Source organism: Carlito syrichta, unplaced genomic scaffold (assembly GCF_000164805.1).
Source record: "Carlito syrichta isolate Samal-C Ts95f unplaced genomic scaffold, Tarsius_syrichta-2.0.1 Scaffold302075, whole genome shotgun sequence".
Taxonomy (NCBI): Eukaryota; Metazoa; Chordata; class Mammalia; order Primates; family Tarsiidae; genus Carlito; species Carlito syrichta.
In genome coordinates this window covers 571,016-589,369 of record NW_007246171.1, presented here as the reverse complement: position 1 = coordinate 589,369, position 18,354 = coordinate 571,016, and the positions used below count along the sequence as shown (strand labels likewise).

The window sequence follows — 18,354 nt, the reverse complement described above, 5'->3', positions numbered from 1 at the left end:
TCCAAGGCAGGAGGTGGCCACCCATTTATCAGATTGGAAGACTGAGGCCAGGGCCTTCCTTGTTTGCAATCTTGGGGAATTGAAACAATGAGAACCCTTTGTGTCTGTTTGTCCCAGTCTGCATCGTTCTCTGTCCTTGCAATGCCTGAGACGGGATGGCGTGTCCCAGGGTGGCTGTAGATTCCCGGGGCCTTTCTTGTGGGCACTGGCTGGGTCTCAGCTGGCCCAGAGAGGCTGCAGGACACGTCTGACCTCACATGGAAGCTGTACCCAGCCTGGGGAGGCAGGTGTGACCACGGGATGCTGTGTGGACACGCTGAGGTCCGGGCTGCGTGGGAGGGAGCCCGTGCGTCCTGCTCGTTGCCTGGGGGTCTGTGTCTTCCTCTGGAAATGGGTGTCATAGGGTCCCTGCTTCTAAAGTTGTGAATCCATTTGGAGACCGAGTGCTGTCCATGTCCAAGTGGTAGTGACAGTGAGGGGCCCATTTGTGCTGGTAACCCAGTGGGCTGTTCTGTTCAGAGCTCCAAGGCTCTTGGGCCCCAGCGAGGCAGGCCTGGGCTGGGGCGGATGGCGCGGGCCCTTTCCCTGCAGGCTCCAGAGTGTGGGCATGGTCAACGTCCTGCAGAGGTCTCTCTTTCTCTCCAGGTCTCCAACCTCCGCTCCAGGGTGTCCCGCCTGGCCATTCGCACGCTGGGTGACCTCTTCCGGGCCCTGAGGAAGAGCATGGACCCCGAGGCTGAGGAGATCGCCCGCTGCCTTCTCCAGAAGATGGGCAACGCCAGCGAGTTCATCCAGAGAGCCACTGGCCGTGCCCTGGCAGCCATGGTGGAGGGTGTGACCCCTGCCCGCTCCCTGGCAGCCCTCACCTCAGCCGGTGTCTAGTGCGTGGCCACTTGGGTGGGGCGGCCGACCTTGGGAGGTGGAAGGAGGAGGGGAAGCTGGGAGAGGGGTGAGAGGGAGGGAGGGAAGGAATTGAGGCTTCGGGGCCCTTTAGGAGGTCAGGAGGTCTGAGTGGATGGGCTCACAGCAGGCACCCCCACTCAGCTGAGGGAGGAGGGGCCCTGCTTCCCAGCGGGCTCGGTTCCCACGGTCCTGGACTGGGTGCTCGGTGAGGCGAGAAGGGCCGAGGTTGCTCTCAAGCTTGGGAGCCCAGGGGAGAAGAGAGACTCTGACTGGGTAGGACGCTTTTGAGGGGGGAAATGGGAAGGTGTGTTAGACACTAGAGACCACGTACGTGGAGACAAGGGGCTACCTGGAGACATCGTGCAGCCTCGGGGTGTTGACTGCTGTCCCTACTGTTAGGAAGACCCTTCGGCCTGCCTGAGGCAGGTCCTGGAGCCCCCACTGGCATAGCCCTGGGTCTAGGAGGGCAGACCCGCTGTGCCGGCCTGGGGATGCCAGCCCTGTCCTGAGGCGGGTCCCCTACCACGACTGTGCTTACAGCCACCGGAACCCTCTGGTCCGGAAGTGCACTGCTCGACACCTCTCGGCCGTGCTGGAGCAGATCAGTGCTGAGAAGCTTCTCGCGGGTCCCAGGGTCAGCACAGATATGTTGGTGTACAACCTGCTGAGGCTGGCCCAGGACTCCAACCAGGACACCAGGTAGGGCAGGGCCAGGGCCCAGGGTGGAGCAAGCCAGCCCGAGGGGCCCAGAGCATGTGGGTTGTGTCCCAGGGTGCTGCGGAGGGACAGTTGGGTGGACAGAGCTGTGTCCTGTCCTCACAGCATGCCCAACACCATGGCCAAGCCGTTCAGGGAGCGCCCTGCCCCCACCCTCGCCTTCCAGCCCCCTCTGCCCACCAAGCGTTTCTTTGTTTCTGTCTCCCAGAACCATTCTCGACAAGACCCTTCTCTGTAAGACAGTCAGCCATGTTTTCCTGAGGTATTTAACGAGCTCTGTTTTCCCAGGCAGGGCAGAGGGTGAGAAACAGGAAGCCTGGTTGTCAGAACTTACCTCCTAGCCGAGGGAACAGAAGCAATGCAATGTTATGATGATCTTAGACATGGATAAAGGGCATAGAAAAATACCAAGAAGACAAATGGAGACAGGGTGGGCTACTTAGACAGAGGGTGGAGGAGGCTTCTTAAAGAGTGACCTTGGAGTGAGGATGGGAGATCCCTGTGGACAGGCCTGCTGAGGGGATCTGGGTGCGAGGTCCCAGGCACAGGCCCCGGGAGGGAGCAGGCTTGACAATCTGGGCGACGGTGCCCAGGCTGGGGAGCGCAGTGAGTGGGTGGGGCGAGGACAGCCCTGGTCACCAGGTTCTCCCAGGCCACGGTCCGGAGCTGGAACTTGGAGTCATGTGTGCAGTGTGGGAGTCAGTGGGGGCTTGAAGCAGGAGGGGTGGGTCTGACGGTTGAGCTAGGTGGCATGTCGTCCCGTCTGGAGATGGGTATGTGCATCTCACCCCTCCCTCCTTCCCACCCCTAGAGACAGAGCGCCTGGTGGCTCCAGAGGGTGCCGCGTGGGTGGTGCACTCAGGCTGCCCCCTCAAATACCTGGATTTCTAGTTGGTCTGGATGGAATGGGTCCGCGTGGTAGCTCACTGCTGTTCCGAGCACGCACCCTGATGGCTGATGAGTTTGGGTGCGTCTTGATGTGCCTGCCAGCCATTTGGTAAAAACACCTCTCAGCCTGGTGGAGAGAGGCAGGGACGCAGGAGGGGCACAGACAGGCAGGGGCTGCCCACCAGGCAGGAGCTGGAGGCTCAGAGAACTGGGGTGGCCATGCTGTATTCTGAGTGTAGAGTAAGCAGGACGCAGGTGGTGAGGGTGTCAGAGGGGACTTCAGGCGCTCTGAGGTTCTCACCCTGGGCAGCAGGGAGAAGGGTGGTGCTGTTTGCTGAAATGAGGGTCACTGGGGGGTTTGCAGATTCATTGGGTTTTGGCTGTTGGTCGAGGGATGGAAGTCAAGATGGGGTGTCCTCGACCTCAGCGTCCCTCACTCTGACCTGTCAATGTTGGCGGGAGCTGTTGTTCTCTCTCTCTCCTGCAGATGGGGTGTCCTGGGACCTTAGCGTCCCTCACTCCATCTCTCACCAAAACGGGGTCAACATCCTCCCTCCCTCCCAGCTCCCTGTGCCACCTGGGTTCCAGGCACTGCCTGTTCCCCGTGGACGTGGTTCCCACCTGCCGCCTGGGTGTGGGTGGCTGGCTTCCTCAGGGGTCTTCACTCCCCGCCCCTCTCCTAGGCTTCACTGCCCGCAGCTCCAGCCACTGGCCAGCTCTGATGCTTCCTGGCCTGCCCCTCCAGCTGGGGTCATCGGTCCCGCATCTCTGATGCCCCCATGGGACCCGCCCCATGTGTCTTGCATCACCTCCAGTGCTCAGTGTCCCTAAACGAACTCCTGGCTTCCTCCTAGGCCTTCTTCTCTGGCTGTGTTCTCATTAAAATCACTGTGAGTTTCTAAGTCGCCCACAGGGCCAAGTGGAGCACCTGCATGTCGTTGGCTCCAAGACACACGCACCCCCGCGTTGTGACATCTCTGGAGTCACAGGGGTCTTGGAGTCAGCGGTGCTGTCGGCCAGGCAGCTCTGGCGACGTGGTCTTCACACTCGCACACTCCTTGCACTGCCTGTTTCTGAAGGACATGTGGTCTAGGGACGATACCACGAGCGAGCCCTTCTTAGCTCATCAGCTTTTTGGTTAATTCTCGGGCGTGATCTTGGGGGCATTGTGGAGAATTTCTGAGTTTAGCAGCGGTTGAACATGTCTGAGACACATGGCACCACTGGGCCTTGGACTGAAGCTTTCGGGGGAGAGCAGGCCTGCAGGGGCAGGGCCAGCCACTGAACAACCCCGAGCCGACGTGCAGTGCGGATGGAGGGGCCAGGCACAAAGCACTCGGGCTTTGACGCACTTTTGAAGCAGTCCCTTCCGTCTCACAACTTGCCGTACTCCACCTGGCCTGGGAAGGAAAGCCCTGCTGGGGCTGCCGCCTTCTGGGTCTTGGTGGTGTGCAGAGACCTGGCGTCCACCCAGCAGGCGGAGGCCACGGGCTTCTCCGGCACCTTCTTCTTCTGCTTTCCTGAGCAGAAAGCAAAGCAGGGGTCACCTTGCGATTGAGGGAAGGCACTTCCTACTCCGCCTCCTGCCAGCCCCTTCCTCTCTGCACTCCTGCAGCCCACGTGGCCCTCCCTGTCCTGGCCTAGGCTGTGACAGGCCTCCCCTCCTCCACACCGCTGCGAGGTCAGTGGGCCTGTCCAGTCCCTCCCCGGCTCCGGTGCTTGTCCCCCTGGATGGTTCTGCCTGTCTCCGGTCTGTCCTCTCCCTGGGTCCAGGCCCACCGAGTCTTGCCGACCTGTCACCCTGGAGAGGCCCCCTCCTCTACGTACTTCCCGATGCTGCCCACTTGTGAATGCCTACTCGTCTTTTGAGTCCCAGCCCAAGGGGCACCTCTTCCGTGAAGCCCTCCGTGGTTCCCCCAGCCCCTGTTCACCATGTCCACGCCCCCCCACTCTGTCCCACCACACCCTTTCTCAGACCGTCCCGTACTAGAAAAAAGCCAAGTACCTTCTGACATAGCCCTTTGACGGAATACTGTGCAGCCGTCGAAAAGGGTGCTCACAGGCAGTCTCACGGAACACAAAGTATGATTAGGGGTCAAGCAATAAGCCCCCTCCCCACTCTCAGGCAACCTTCTGCCTTTGCCCACGCAACCTCCCAGCCAGGCCGGAGCAGCCCACGCTCCTGGCCGCACGTCTTCTCTGTCTTGTGTGCACATTCCGATGTCACTTGAGATGTGTTTGTGGAGGAAAAGTGGTATGGAGAACCGAAACATGCTCACAGCAATCTCTCCTGGGTTGTGGGATTATGGACGTGTTTATTCTTTTACTGATTATTCTTTTTTTTGAGTTGGAGTCTCACTCCATCACCCAGGCTGGAGTGCAGGGGCACGCTCCCGGCCACCCCAGCCTCGACCCGCTGGGCTCCAGCGATCTTCGTCTCAGCCTTCCAAGTAGCTGGAACTACAGGGGCGTGCTGCCACGCCAGACTAATTTTTTAATTTATTGTAGAGATGAGGTCTCACCAAGTCACCCAGACTGGTCTAGAACGAACCTCTCACCTTGGCCTCCCAAAGTGCTGGGATGACAGGCTTGAGCCACCGTGCCTGGCCTACTGATTATTTTTAACTGGGCAGGGATTCCTTTCACGATTAGAAAGAGCATGAAAAACCCTGACTTTAGTCAGGACAATGATGCCAAGCTGTGGGCGCACCCGTATTGCATTCTGAGGCCAGTTTTCCCACTCGCTCTTTCTTCGGGCAGGTTTTATGGCCGGAAGATGGTGGCCAGCCTGATGGCGCACTCGGGCTTTGACGCGCTTCTGAAGCGGTCCCTTCCGTCTCACGACTTGCAGAAGGTCCTGGCGGCCATCAGGCAGCGGGTGAGTCTCCGGCATGGGTGGGTCACGGCAGCCCTGGAGTGGAAGGTGGTGGATGAGCTTCAGAGGCGTTATGTCATCCGCTGCCCCCGATGGATGGGGTCACTGCTGTCCCCTGTGCTCACACCTGGCTCAGCCTTCACCTCCCCAAGTTCTCGGGCCTCTCTGGCCTCCACCCCTGCATCTGTTAGATGGGGATCTTGATCTCTCTCAAGGCCTTGCTAGGCTCGGCCGTGGCCTCTGGAACTCTCCTGATGGAGCAACTGTTGCTCTAGTTATATCTACATTGGGATGTCGGTGGTCTCCAGAGGGCCATGTCTTCTGACTCATGCTTCGTGTGTGTTTTTTCAAGGGACTAGAAGACAATGGTGACCTCCCATCTGCCAAGGGCTGCGAGGTGTTGAGGAATCTGGTGGAGTGTGAGCACAGGCTGCCCACTGCAGAGGGGTACGGCTGCCTGGTCTCTCTGGGTCCCACGTCTAAGACTGCCAGCTGGCACCTGCCCACCTATGACCGGGCACTCCAGGGTAGACGTGGGATCTAGGTGCACCCAGGCCTGGCTGGGTCTGCAGCACTACGAGATGGACTTATGGGCTATGTCTCACCCAAGTCCTGGGCTCGGGGCATCTGTTGGTAGAAGCTGGTTCCTGCACCCCTGGCTGAGTGCATGCAACCCCTCAGGGTCAGTGGGCTGTGCCATGGGCCAGGCTCTCCTTTGAGCCCCCATCTCTCCCGTGAGTCCCCGTCTTTCCTCTGAGCTCCTGTCTCTCTTTGAGTCCCTGTCTCTCCACTTGCTGGACTAGTGGATCTTCTGACCCCCAAGTGCTGGCCTGGCCTAGAGGCAAAGCTGGACCAAGGGTCTGTGGCCATCAGAGACGGAGAGCCCAGGATCACTCCTGTGCTTGGAACCAAGTCCCTTCATTGTGTCTGGGTTGACCACCTGACTCCACGGCAGGCCCCGGGGAAGCCCCCTCCCCACTCTCAGGCAACATTCCGCCTTTGCCCACGCAACCTCCTAGCCAGGCCGGAGAAGCCCACGCCCCCTGGACCCATGCCCTCTCTCCCTGCTGTGTCCTGGACCACAGACACCTAGAATGTGCCATTCATGCCATGAGATCTGGTGCATCCAGCCCCTCTCCCAACGTGCCCTCCGACACCCCCTCGGGGGGCGGGCGGCCCTGTCTCCCCACAAGTCCAGCGCCTGGGGCTCAGGTGATGGGCAGGGCAGAGGAGGGGCTGGGAGCAGCTGGGGTGGCAAAGGCTGCGTCGGGTCACAGCTTGGTCCCTGGCACGCCATGGGAGTGTTGGTGCACGCGTGTTCCCTGAAGAGCCACACAGGCAGAGCACCCCCAACATCCAGAAGGAGCCCCGGAACCAGAGGGGAGGCAGGCGAGGCCCGTGTGTGGACTCTGGGTGAGCTATTGAGGGAACTTACAGACAGCAGCGTGGTCCTGGTGGCCGCGGGACAGGAGGGTCTCTGCACTGTCACCCCAGACCCTGGGGCACCCCAGGGAAAGGGACCCATGCTCCTGCAGGACAGCGAGAGGCAACCCTCAGGATGGCAGGAGTGTGGAGTGCATCACAGCCATGGGTGTGTGGGGATGTCGAGGTGATGCGTTCTCACACTAGGGACAGTGAGCACAGCAGAGGCAGGGGGCGTTCCCGGGACCAGGGCTGCAGGAGTCATGCGGTAGCTTGGCCTCCCAGGTGGGGGCGCCTTGTCCCCACAGTCTATGTGCTCTCCTGCTCCTAGAGGTGACAGGTGGTGACATGGGGTGGCCCCAGCACCCAGACTGCAGGGCATGTCCTGAACCTCGGGTGCTGAGAAGGTTGACCGCAAATAGTCTCACGTCCAGACCCGTAGGATGTTGGTTTTTCACCAACGAGTCTCCCCTTGGTGCGAGGAAGCCAATGGTCACTGCTTTGTCCCTGTGAGCACAGAGCCAAACGTCCAGCCCTCAGCATGGGAAGGGCCACTCCTGAGGCTGGAAGCACCTTCTGGCACATTCGGCACCCCCCCCGCACCCCCCCCCGCCTGAGTGGCGCCCGGGGCTGTCCTTGGCTAGGGCCTCCAGGAAACTGTCCCGTCACAAATCAAAGGTGTAGTCAGGCCCTCCCCTGCCTCTCGAGTTCATAAATCTTGTCCATTTTTGCTCTTCATCTTGGGGAATTTATGATTTGCTGAGTCTGTTGCTGTAGAACAAACAATATAAATCCAGCCCTGAATGACGGCTTGTTTCCAGCACCGCTCCGGGTGAGAGAGATTGCTGTTGGCAATAACCAAGGCTCTTGGTAAATCACCACGACCCTGGATTTATTGGGGAGACCCGCACCGAGCAGAAGCCGCCCAGCCACTTGCAGAGGACGAGCACCTTGTTGGGGAGGGACACTAACTCTTGTCTTCCAGGGGCTTCACTTTCTGCCTGTGGCCATGGGGCGGCCTCTGAGTGTGCAGGCGCTCTGGGCAACAGGGCCTGGTGCCTCATGTGGTCCCAGGACTCAGGGCCGTGTCCTGGGGCCCTACTGTGCCCACCCAGCTGGGCAGGCTGGAAGGGGGTCTGGGTGGCCTGTGCTTGTGGCTGTGGCTGCCAGGGAAGAGCCTGTTATCCCCCTTCCTCCTGGGATGGGTCTCCAGGGATGTGGCTGACGGGGCATTCTCCAGTTCTTCAAGGAGGTCTTGGCACAGGGTGAGTGGAGGCAGGTGCGAGGAACTGTCCTCAGGCTGGAGGGAAACAGCATGGCCTCAAGGGAAAGGGCAGGGCTCAGGAAATCCCACAGCCTTGGTGCCCCAGGATCTGTGAGCAGCCTAGGCCACTGGCCAGGCTGTGCCCAGGCCACGTCCTCTGAGCCACCCAGCAACACTGGCATTGACAGTGATGAGGTGACCATCTGAGTTCCACTCCAGGTGCCCTCAGAACTGGGCATCATGGTGATCTGCAGGAGACCTCGTCACTGCCAGGGACACTGGGGCAGAATTGGCCTTCCCTGACCCACTGTTGCAACTGCCCAGACTTCCCGCCGTCCCCGGGGCTGGGAGGCGGCAGCAGGGACTGTGGCACTAGGATGAAAGAGGAAGAGCTTGTGTCTTCCAAGGCACCTGCTGAGCCTGGGGTTCCCAAGGTCTTCTGGGGACCCTCGTGCCTGAGGCCCTTCATGGAAGTGGCTTGATGGGATCCAGCCCAGCTTCGGGGATGGAGGGAGCTTCTTCCTGTCCACATGGGGTTCTGGGCTCCCAGCTGGAAATGACCCAGGACATGCTGTGGAAAGTCACACAGCAGTGACTTGCCCTGCCAGTGTAGCTTCCTGCTAGATGTGGGATTGGGCCAAGAATCAGACCAGACTAGCCCGACTTCTGGCATAAAGTCCAGATGCCACAGTCACATGGGGGGCCCATCTCAGCAATCCCTTACACCCCTCTGGATTCTGGGTGGGACTGAAGGGTGAGCTTTCCCTATAACAATGGCCAGAGGGGCCGGGCTTAGTGACTTAGCCTGTAATTCCAGCACTTTGGGAGGCTGAGGCGAGTGGATTGCCTGAGTCTGTGGTTCGAGACCAGTTGGGGCAACTTGGCGAGACCTCGTCTCTACAATAAATAAAAAATTAGCAGGGCATGATAGTGCATGCCTGTAGTTCCAGCTACTTGGAAGGCTGAGGTGGAAGGATCGCCAGAGCCCAGCAGGTCCATGCCGGGGTGGTCGTGAGTGTGCCACTGCACTCCAGCCTGGGTGACAGAGTGAGACTCCAACTCAAAAAAAAAAATGGCCACAGGAAAGACGGGCCTGCTGCCAGGTGTAGGGCTTGGGAGTTTGCAGACCAGTGTGGGTGAACTGTGTCCCTGCCTTCACATTGCCCTGTGCTCTGCCAGCATTTATCCAACACCTGTTGAATGCTGTGTACCCAGGGAGTGTGGCCTGGCACAGTCTGCCGGGCCTGCATCTTCATGTGCTCCCCAATTCACTTATTTCTGGCTCTGAGGGACCGTGTCGGGGGCCAGGAGTGGGAAGCCCAGCTGTGTCCCGAGAATGTTCTAGACCGAGCATTGTGGGAGATGGCCAAGGAGAGAGAATGGCAAAGATGGGGTGGGACAAAGAGAAGCCCCAGGAACAATGACACAGGACGTTGCTGTGAAACCTGTCATGGCCACCGCCTTACCCCGGCACCCTGAGCCCGTCTTGCTAACAGCGATGTTCTAGAAGCAGACATCTCTTTTATCTCCCCGGACAAATCATCTGAGAGTCTTGAATGGAGTCCTGGATGGAGCTTTTGCAAACAGTGGAGATGCCCAGGGAACCTCTCTCATCCCTCCCAGACCCTGGAGGCGGGAGGAGTTCTCCTTAGGTGCGAGTCTGTGGGTGCCAAGGTCATGAGAGGACCGTCTGGGGTGACTTCCTCAGGCAGACCTCAGCTCTGTCCGCTGAAAAGAGGAGTCTGATGTGAGACGTCAGTTCCTGGGCCCCAGACACACTTGTGGCCGCAGCCCCAGGCCTCCCATGTCTGCTCTGAGTGATGCCTGGTTACTTGCCTGGCTCCCGCCGAGTTTCGTGGTGACAACCCGTGGGTGGGTACAGCGTGCTGGGGGCCAGTGTGTGGGGGTTTCCCATACTCCAGTCCTGTATATGTTTCCAGGTGAGACACCTACTCAGAACAGGGACACTTGTCTTGCGTGTCCTTGGCAGGAATGTGGGGCTTCAGCTGGGTCACTTGAGAAACTGTGAGGCGTTGGCTAGAGTGGGGGGAGTGGCAGCTTCTCAGTTCTGTAGACGTGGGGTCCCACGGCAGTGACTTTGGAAATAATAGGAGCGTAGCCTCCCTGTCCCGAGATGTCCCTACCCGTGTGCTCGTGATCTCATGCCAGCGGCTGGTCTCGGTCATAAACACTCGTACTGGGTTAGTTCTCACGAGGTACAGGTGGGCTCGGAACCCAGCATTGCCCTCAGCCACGGAACTGGGGGACTGGGCTAGCTGAGGGAGGGGGCGCTGTGACCGTTAAAAGCTCCCCTCTCCCCTAAACCTCCTTGAAGGTGGCTTGGGGCGTGTGGAGAATGAACTCTGCTGTGCAGGCGCTGCTGGACCTGGGCTCGACCCCCTGGGCTACAGTGGGGAGTCGGTGAGGCCATACGTACCCACACATTCCCCACTCTGGCCCCACTGAGCAGCCGGGTCTGCTCCTGATGGGACGACCAGCCATCCTGGGGTCAGGCTAGGGCCTTGGTGCTGGAGCGGGGAGTGCTGGGGCGACTAGGATGGCCCCAGAGCCTGAGCTCTGGTGACAGACCACAAAAGCACAGCGCAACCCTGTCACAGCTTAGCTCTGGTGACATAGCACGTGCCTCCCACCCCATCAGTGTTTGTGTTCATGTGTCCGTCTCCTCGTTGGGGTCCTCTGAACCTGAACCTCGAGGAGACGGGCCTGTGTTTTACCTGGTTCCTAGCCCCATGTCTGTCGCATAGAGGGTATCAGCAGGTGCTCAGAGTGGAAGGAACCATGCCTGGCTGGGCGTGGCCTGCTGTTTAGAGCATCATCAGGCTGGGAGGACGTCACTCCTGAGTTCTCACTTCAACCTCTGCTTCCTGCCCAGTGCCTTAGTCCCCTAAACAATGCCTATGTGTCCACATACCCATCCACCCATAGCTTTTCAGCTGTCTATCACCTATCACATATCTGTCTGTCTGTCATCTGTCTCTCTATCATCTATCTACCTATCATCTAGCTCTATCTATCTATTTATTTATTTATCCATCTTCTCTATCTAGTCTATCTCTCTCATCTATCTATCTCATCCATCATGTATCTATTCTATCACCTATCTATCCATCTTCTCTCATCTATCATATATCTGCTAGTCCATCTCCCTCTCTCATCTATCTATCTGTCTATCTATCTATCTATCACATATCTCTCTAATCTATCATCTATCTATCTATCATTGATCATATATCTATCTAGCCTATCTCTATCTCTCATTTATCTATCTATCTATCTATCTATCTATCTATCTATCTCTCTATCTCTCTATCTCTCTATCTCTCTATCTATCTATCCTACCATCTATCTGTCTATGGTCAACCTACCCATCATCTTTCTGTGTATCATCTGTCCTGTCATCTATCCTCTGTCCATCCATCCATCCATCTTTATCTCTCCTCTGTCTATGCTCTTTGTCTTCATCTCATGGCCATGTTGGAAGCACACACAACATGGCCCGTCCCGTGAGAGTGAGGCCTGCTTGGGAACCAGTTTAGCTATTTCGGGCCACTCTTCCCAAACACCCCACACACATTCCCAAACACCCCACACACATTCACCTGGAAAAACTATCCAGCTCCCCAGAAGCCTCCTGTCCATGTGTGCATGACGGGTAGGCGGTCTTGGGAACCCCTGTGCAAGCTCGGCACAGTAGCAGGGCCACTGATGTGCTGTCTCTTTCAGGCAACCTCTGCCTCCTGGCCGCGTTTGCGGGGCGAGTGCGTTTCCTGAGCGGCCGTGCGGCGCTGGATGTCACGGAGCGCCTGTCAGGTGAGTGCCTCAGCCCCCCTGCCCCAGGGTATCTGTTCCCTCCTGGCCTGTGACTGAGACATTCACCCACTTAGAAGACCTGGTACCACCCTCACAGAGCTCTCAAGATTTTGATAATCTGCTGTTTTGGTGACAATCTCCACAATGCCAGAAGACTATCTTCATTTTTGGTCAAATTGAGGCAAGTTTATGCAGAACCAACATAGTTTTTGGGAAGCGGTTACAGGTTGAGTGTCCATAATCAGAAAATCTGGAACTTATTGAGCACTGATGCGACATTCAAAGAAGATGCTCTTTGGGGGATTTTGGGTTTCGGACTTTTGGCTTAGGGATGCAGAACCAGCAGGTACAATGCAAATATCCCAAGATCTGGACTATGAAACCCGTTGGGCCCAAGCATTTGGGGTAAGGGGCATGTACTCTGTGTGCGTTTGGTGACAAGGCTCCCTCCGGCCCACAGAGCACCTTCGTGGGATCAGGCAGGTAGATACTATCCGGCGGCCGTGTTGCTTAGGTGGTGACAGCACTGTCGTGAGGATGAGGAGAGACTGCCTCTCCCCGGCACGCAGGGAGAGCACAGCTAGACTTCAGCCCTTAAGACCCTCGGCTGGGGCCAGGCGGTGTCACTGGGCAACAGGGCCCACGTCTGCTTGGCTCTCTGTCAGCTGAGGAGAGCTGGCCCAGTCCTCTCTCACTGTGCATCCTAGGACATGAGTCCTGCGCCTGGGGCTTTGGGTTTCGAGGGACCCTCCTGCTGCCCTCCTGCTCTGACCTTCCTTCTGTGATCTCCTATGCCTGTCCAAAGCCTCCTTCCCCATTGTGGGCCCCCCAAAATGCAGACGAATCACAGGATACCCCGTGGGCTTCCTTGGGAGGCTCTGGAACTGTCTTCAGGACGGTGTCCAGGCTCCCTGGAAGGGCCTGCAAAGCTGCCTGCCTCTGTAGGCCATGACCCTTCCAGTCACCCCCAGTTCTATGCCCTGGGCCATGTAATCCTCATGCCAGCCTCACAAGGAGGATGGAGACCCCATTGTGCAGAGATGCTCAGAACAAGGGGCACCCGGGCCCTGGGAAGAGTCCCGGGATATCCCCAGAGCCGAATACAGAGCCAAGCCCTCAAGGCCTGCCGTGTTGTCCTCCTCGAGCCCTCCCTGGGGCCAGCCTATGCCCTCCGCGTGCTGGCTGGCCTCCCACCCCTTGCCCTTGCCTGCCCACGGGGGGCTGCCCTGCCTGGAAGGCCTTCTCTATCCCTCTTCCTCCACTGCAGTGATGGCCGCTGGGCTCTGGCATGGCCTCCTGGCTCCCTCCTTCCATGTGATTCTCAGTGCCCTGCCTGCCACTGCCCCACAGCGCTCGGGGCTCAGCTCATGCGGCCCGGCTGGGGACCCGGTGCCTACTGCTCTCAGCGTCTCCACCTGTCTTCTGCTCTGGACTTGCCTTGTCCCCTGGCTCTGTCCTCCCAGTGTCTCGGGTACCAGGCTTCCCCGAGCAGACAGGGAGGCAGGGCTGGGCAACAGAGGTGGACACTGGGCAACACAGGGGTGCCCAGGTGAGGACAGCATGAGACAGAGACCACCCTGGTGCCATACATGGCTCCTTGGCTGCGGCTCGAGCCAGCATCCTCTGTGTGCTGCGCTGACCTGCCCCACCTGGTGGCTTAAGGACCCAGAGTGTCCTCGCTTTGGATTGGCTCTGTGGCCATCTTTTTGCATGTTTCCACAAGGCCTCAGAAACAAGAGTCTCTCCATGGCTCCTCTGTGAGCTCAGGACCCACAGAGGAGCTTGATGACTGACACGGCGTGGACTCAACAGCACAGCTCGGCAGGCGTCAAACTTCTGCCGGGACTCCAGCCCTGCTGAGCCAGGCACAGCAGGGTTCGCACTTTTATACTGATGCCAGGGGGGCCTCTGCCAGCTTCAGACACCCACCTGGCCAGCAGCGGCCCCGCACCCCTGCACCTGCGAGGTGGCAGCCTGAGTCCCTTAGCCTAGACGCGAGTGGTGGCTCTTCCTTGGGGAGGTGGTGTCTCTTCCTGGGGGGTTGTGGCTCTCTCTGAGGGGGTTGTGGCTTCTCCTGGGGGATCGTGTCTCTTCCTTGGGGGAATCATGGCTCTTTTTGGAGGGGTCACGGCTCTTCTTGGGGGCTGGCTTCCCAGGCGAGGGAGGTCGGGTGCAGGAGTTGGAAGGATGTGGCAGTCTGGGGAAGGGGCCCTGTCAGGGGCAGGTGAACCCCAGCCTTGGGTGGGGGTGGGAGCGTGTGCCTGGCTCTCACCTTCTTCTTGTTCCATTTTTTATTGTGTTAAAATACACATAAACTTTGACCCCTTGGCCAATTTCACGCGTACAGTTCCGTGGCATTCAAAATATTCATAATACTGTGTGGCCACCACCCGCCCATCTCCAGATCCCTTTTCATCTTCAAACCTGAAATGCCATCCCCGTTAGGCACTACCTCCCATCCCCTACCCCCCAACCCTGGTGACCCCACTTTTGCCTTCTGGTCTGTGATCTTGGCTCCTTGGCGTCTCATAGCAGTGGCACCACGTAGCACGTGTCTTTTGGTACTGGTTTGCGCCACTCAGTGCAGTGCCCTCAGGCCCGTCCACGTTACAGGGTTGGGTTCTCCTTCCTGTTTGTGGCTGCGTCAAATTCCACTGTGTGGGTGGGCCCCATTGCGCCACCCACTGTGTCTTGGCAGTCACATTCCTGGGTGGTCACGGGATGCCTCCCCTTGGGTGGTGTGGACACAGCTGCTGTGGACACAGTGTCTGCCACACCCATGTCTCCCTTTTCTGCGATGAGACAACTCCAATAACGCCGCTCAGTGCAGGCAGCCATCGGGGTCACTCGCCTCTTGGTTCCCTCTCACTGCCTCCAGGTTCCCTCGTGCCCTGCTCCAGCACCACTGGGTGCCTCCCTGTCGCTGTGCCTGCTCACAGGGAACGTGCCTCTGCTCTTTCCGACCCTCTGCCACTTTATGGAGATGCTTAGCCCATCCTCTGGATCCTTCTGGGGATCACGAGCATGCCTGGGTGACCTGCAGGGCACCTGGCAATCAGGCATCTCCCCTTCTGAGGGCCCTGAACTTAGGGCACCCTGGGGAGGTCCAGCTGTGCAGCAGCAGAAACCCTGAGGGTGTGGCTCGAAGCAACCTTCCCTGGGGAGAGTCACTGCGAGTGTCAGGCTGAGCGGGGCGGTGTGGGGAGCTCGTCTTCTCTGGGTTCTCAGTGTCCCAGGCTGGCTTTGACACCAGAGGTCCCCACCCTGTGGAAGACATCCTGGGGGACTGGGTGGTGATGAGTGGGAGGGGTAAGGGCACATTGAGCTTTCATTAAAAATATGCACAGCTCCAGACCAGCCCCTGGGGGTGGGGGAGCATGGGCTGGGGGAGCGTGGGCTTGGGGTCAGGGTGGCTTTGGTGCCTGTCTATCCTCAGCCCTTACAGGGCACATGCCTTGACTTGAGCTCTCTGTCCTCACCTGTGAAATGGGTGCACGCCCTGCTAAGCATCTCTATAAAGTGGGCACAAAACAGGGCCAGGCGTGCAGCTTGGCACCAGGGCTCAAGTTGCTTCCAGGACAAAGCCCGGCCCTGTAAACCCACGAGGCTGGCTCTCAGGGGGTCTTCACCAGCATATGTCCCTTGGCAGCTGACAGGCAGAGGCGTAACTGATGCCCCGAGGGTATGCGGTCGCCCCGAGGTCGGAGCTGCCCCTGCAGGGACCTGGGAGAGCCCCATCATTTTCTCCAATGGTGAAGGGCTGGCTGGCGGGCTCAGCTGACTCCTGGGTTTTCTGGGGTCCAGAGAGCGTGGTGGACCTTGGGCAGCCAGATATGGGGGCTCATCCCCAGCGTGGAGCGTCTGATGCGCATGTCCTGGGTTTGGCTCTGGTCTCCCCCAGAGGTTTGGTGTTCAGGCAGCAGGAGGCCAAGCTGATTTCACTCTGCTGGCTGTCTCATCTGCCAGCATACTATTGAAGACAGTTGAGACGGGGTCTCACTGTGTTACCCACCCAGGTTGCAAGCTCCTGGCTTCAAGTGATCCTCCCGCCTTGGCCTCCCCAAGTGCTGGGATTCCAGGCGTGAGCCACCACGCCTGGCCAGTTGGAGAGCATGGCACCTTCTCTGTGTCCATGTGGACTTCCACAGGGCTGGTATGGCTAATGTGATATGGTCCTAGCTATGATTGGTGTCCTGTCCACCTGGATGCAGGCGCCCCGCACACATTCAGAAGAAGTCACTGACAGCCCCCAGAGCTGCTTCCTTCCTCTGTGATTGGGAAGGGGACTTCTCAGCCACACAGCTGGCACATGGCAGAGGCAGGGCTGCAAGAAGTGTGTCTACCTTTCTCCTGTCCCAAGGCTGGGGACTCATCGTGACTGTTACAGGCCTTGTGTCCTGCCAGGGTCTGCCCTTCCTCCATGAAAGTGTTAAGCATTACATGTTATGACTGGGTGGCTCACGTGCGGTAGAAACAGGCTGGGGGTGTTCATTTTTTTCTACTGATTTAAAAGGAATGAGGGCATTTTTGTGGCCCTGTGTTCTGTGGGGCGGGGTGGGGGCTGGGCGTCATCTCTGGGGGCCAGAGTTGGCATCTGGAGAATGGGTCATGAGTGAGGGTGGGAGTGCCCGGCTCAAGTGACACTCCCCCTTTTCTGCCCGACAGTGCTGGTGGCCTCAGTTTACCCCCAATATCCTCAGGCCGTGGAGCGGCACGTCCTTCCTGTTCTCTGGTGCATCCTGACTGACATGGTGGCGAACGGCAGCCTGTCCAGGCGTGGCGGGAACCCGCGTGAGGTGGCGTCCCGGCTGTGTGGGGTCCTCCAGGGCCAGATGGGACCCCGCCTGCAGGATTTGGCCACCGGGCAGCCAGAGCGCGTGCTCGCCGTGCTGCAGGAGCTCTTGGACACGGAGGGTGCGGGGGGCGGCTGCAAGGCCACCGGCAGAGGGGGGGCACCTGGCAGCAGGACAAGGGCCAGCTCATGCCCCAGTCAGCAGGATTAAGGATGAGTCTGAAATGCACACTTATTATTTTTATCTTATTTTATTTTTTTGAGTCGGAGTCTCACTCTGTCACCCAAGTTGGAGTGCAGTGACACGGCTCACCACAGCCTCGACCTCCTGGGCTCAGGCGATCCTTCCTCCTTAGCCTCCTGAGAAGCTGGGACTACAGGCACGAGTCACTACGCCTGGCTTTTTTTTTTTTTTTTTTGGTAGAGTTGAGATCTCGTTCTGTTGTCCAGGCTGGTCTCGAACCCAGACTCAAGCGATTCTCTCACCTCGACCTCCAAAAGTGCTGGGATGACAGGCATGAGCCACCATGCCTGGCATCTTATTTTATTTCTATATTGGAATATCCTCCTAGACTATGCTTCTCCTTAGAGCTCCTGCTGTATATAGTATATTTTGAAGTAGAAATAAAAGATTAACTTATTTTTCTAAGGTTTTATTATCTTGTCCTTTTTTTTAATTTCCGGGAGTTTTCTAGTTAACTAGGTTTGTGGCAAACAACCGTACGTGACGGCCACAAAACCAGTTGCAGAGATGTTGAAACGGAGTGTCGGGAAGGATAATGACAAGCACAGTCCCTGTCACCAGCAGTCGGACGGAGTGCTCGTGGCTGGGAGGTGAGTGGGACCGATGCCAGCGCCTCGTCTATCCGTCAAAGCAATTTTGGAACTCTTTTTCTGGAAGAACGCTTAGAGCTCTCTCCATTATTTGTTGAGCTCTGATGATTAAGTTTGTGAACTCACCACCGTGCGCTTATACTGGCAGCACTGTACAGATAACTATTGGAACACCCTCCCTACTCACAGATCTGGCCCCCAATGACTTTTTCTCTTTACCCAAAGATAAGGGAAATATTGAAAGGAAGACATCTGAGGACATTCAGGACCTCAAGGGTAATACGACAACGACTCTGAGGGCTATTCCAGAAAAAGAGTTTCAAAATGGCTTTGATGGGCGGATGAGGCGCTGGTGTCGGTGCATATCTTCCCAAGGGGAGTCCTTTGAAGGTGACTGCAGTGATATTCAGCAGTGAGGCATGGAGCGCTTTTTCCAGGATGAGTTTGTGAACTTAATTGTCGGACCTTTTTTATTTCCAGGCCCCACAGGCCGAGGATGCCACGTTTCCATTGCCTGGGCCGCCGGGTGCCTCCAGGCCCCCCTCCCTACACCTGGGGTCATCCTCCTGGGCCTTGGGCTTTCCTAGGCGGCTTAAGACTCTGAGCTGCTTCTCACCTGACTGTGACCCAAGCAAGGGCTTCCTTGCCAGCGCTTGCTCTTTGGATTCTGCCCGGACCAGGTCAAAGGCCTGCTAGGCAGGCCGACAGTGGGTGTTCTTAAAGTTCTGCACGAGGTAATTCATTCTGTTTGGCTGTCATCGGAGCAAATGTTTTCCGTTTGGTGGAGAATTGCTTTTTGTGCTTGTTGAGACCCTAGAAATGGTCAGA

General features: G+C 58.0%; 1 protein-coding gene across 1 annotated transcript in view; it reads left to right on the top strand.

The window, feature by feature from the left end:
- The window catches only part of TOGARAM2 (TOG array regulator of axonemal microtubules 2), a 38,503-nt gene extending 21,600 nt beyond the window's left edge, over positions 1–16,903 (top strand). Inside the window, exons 14-21 of the mRNA XM_021711334.1 lie at positions 646–881; positions 1,444–1,602; positions 5,269–5,386; positions 5,736–5,910; positions 10,405–10,490; positions 10,583–10,649; positions 11,814–11,900; positions 16,566–16,903. Of these exons, the coding sequence (XP_021567009.1) occupies positions 646–881; positions 1,444–1,602; positions 5,269–5,386; positions 5,736–5,910; positions 10,405–10,490; positions 10,583–10,649; positions 11,814–11,900; positions 16,566–16,903 (1,266 nt within the window). The remainder of the gene's footprint in view (positions 1–645; positions 882–1,443; positions 1,603–5,268; positions 5,387–5,735; positions 5,911–10,404; positions 10,491–10,582; positions 10,650–11,813; positions 11,901–16,565) is intronic.
- Positions 16,904–18,354: the final 1,451 nt, after the last annotated feature.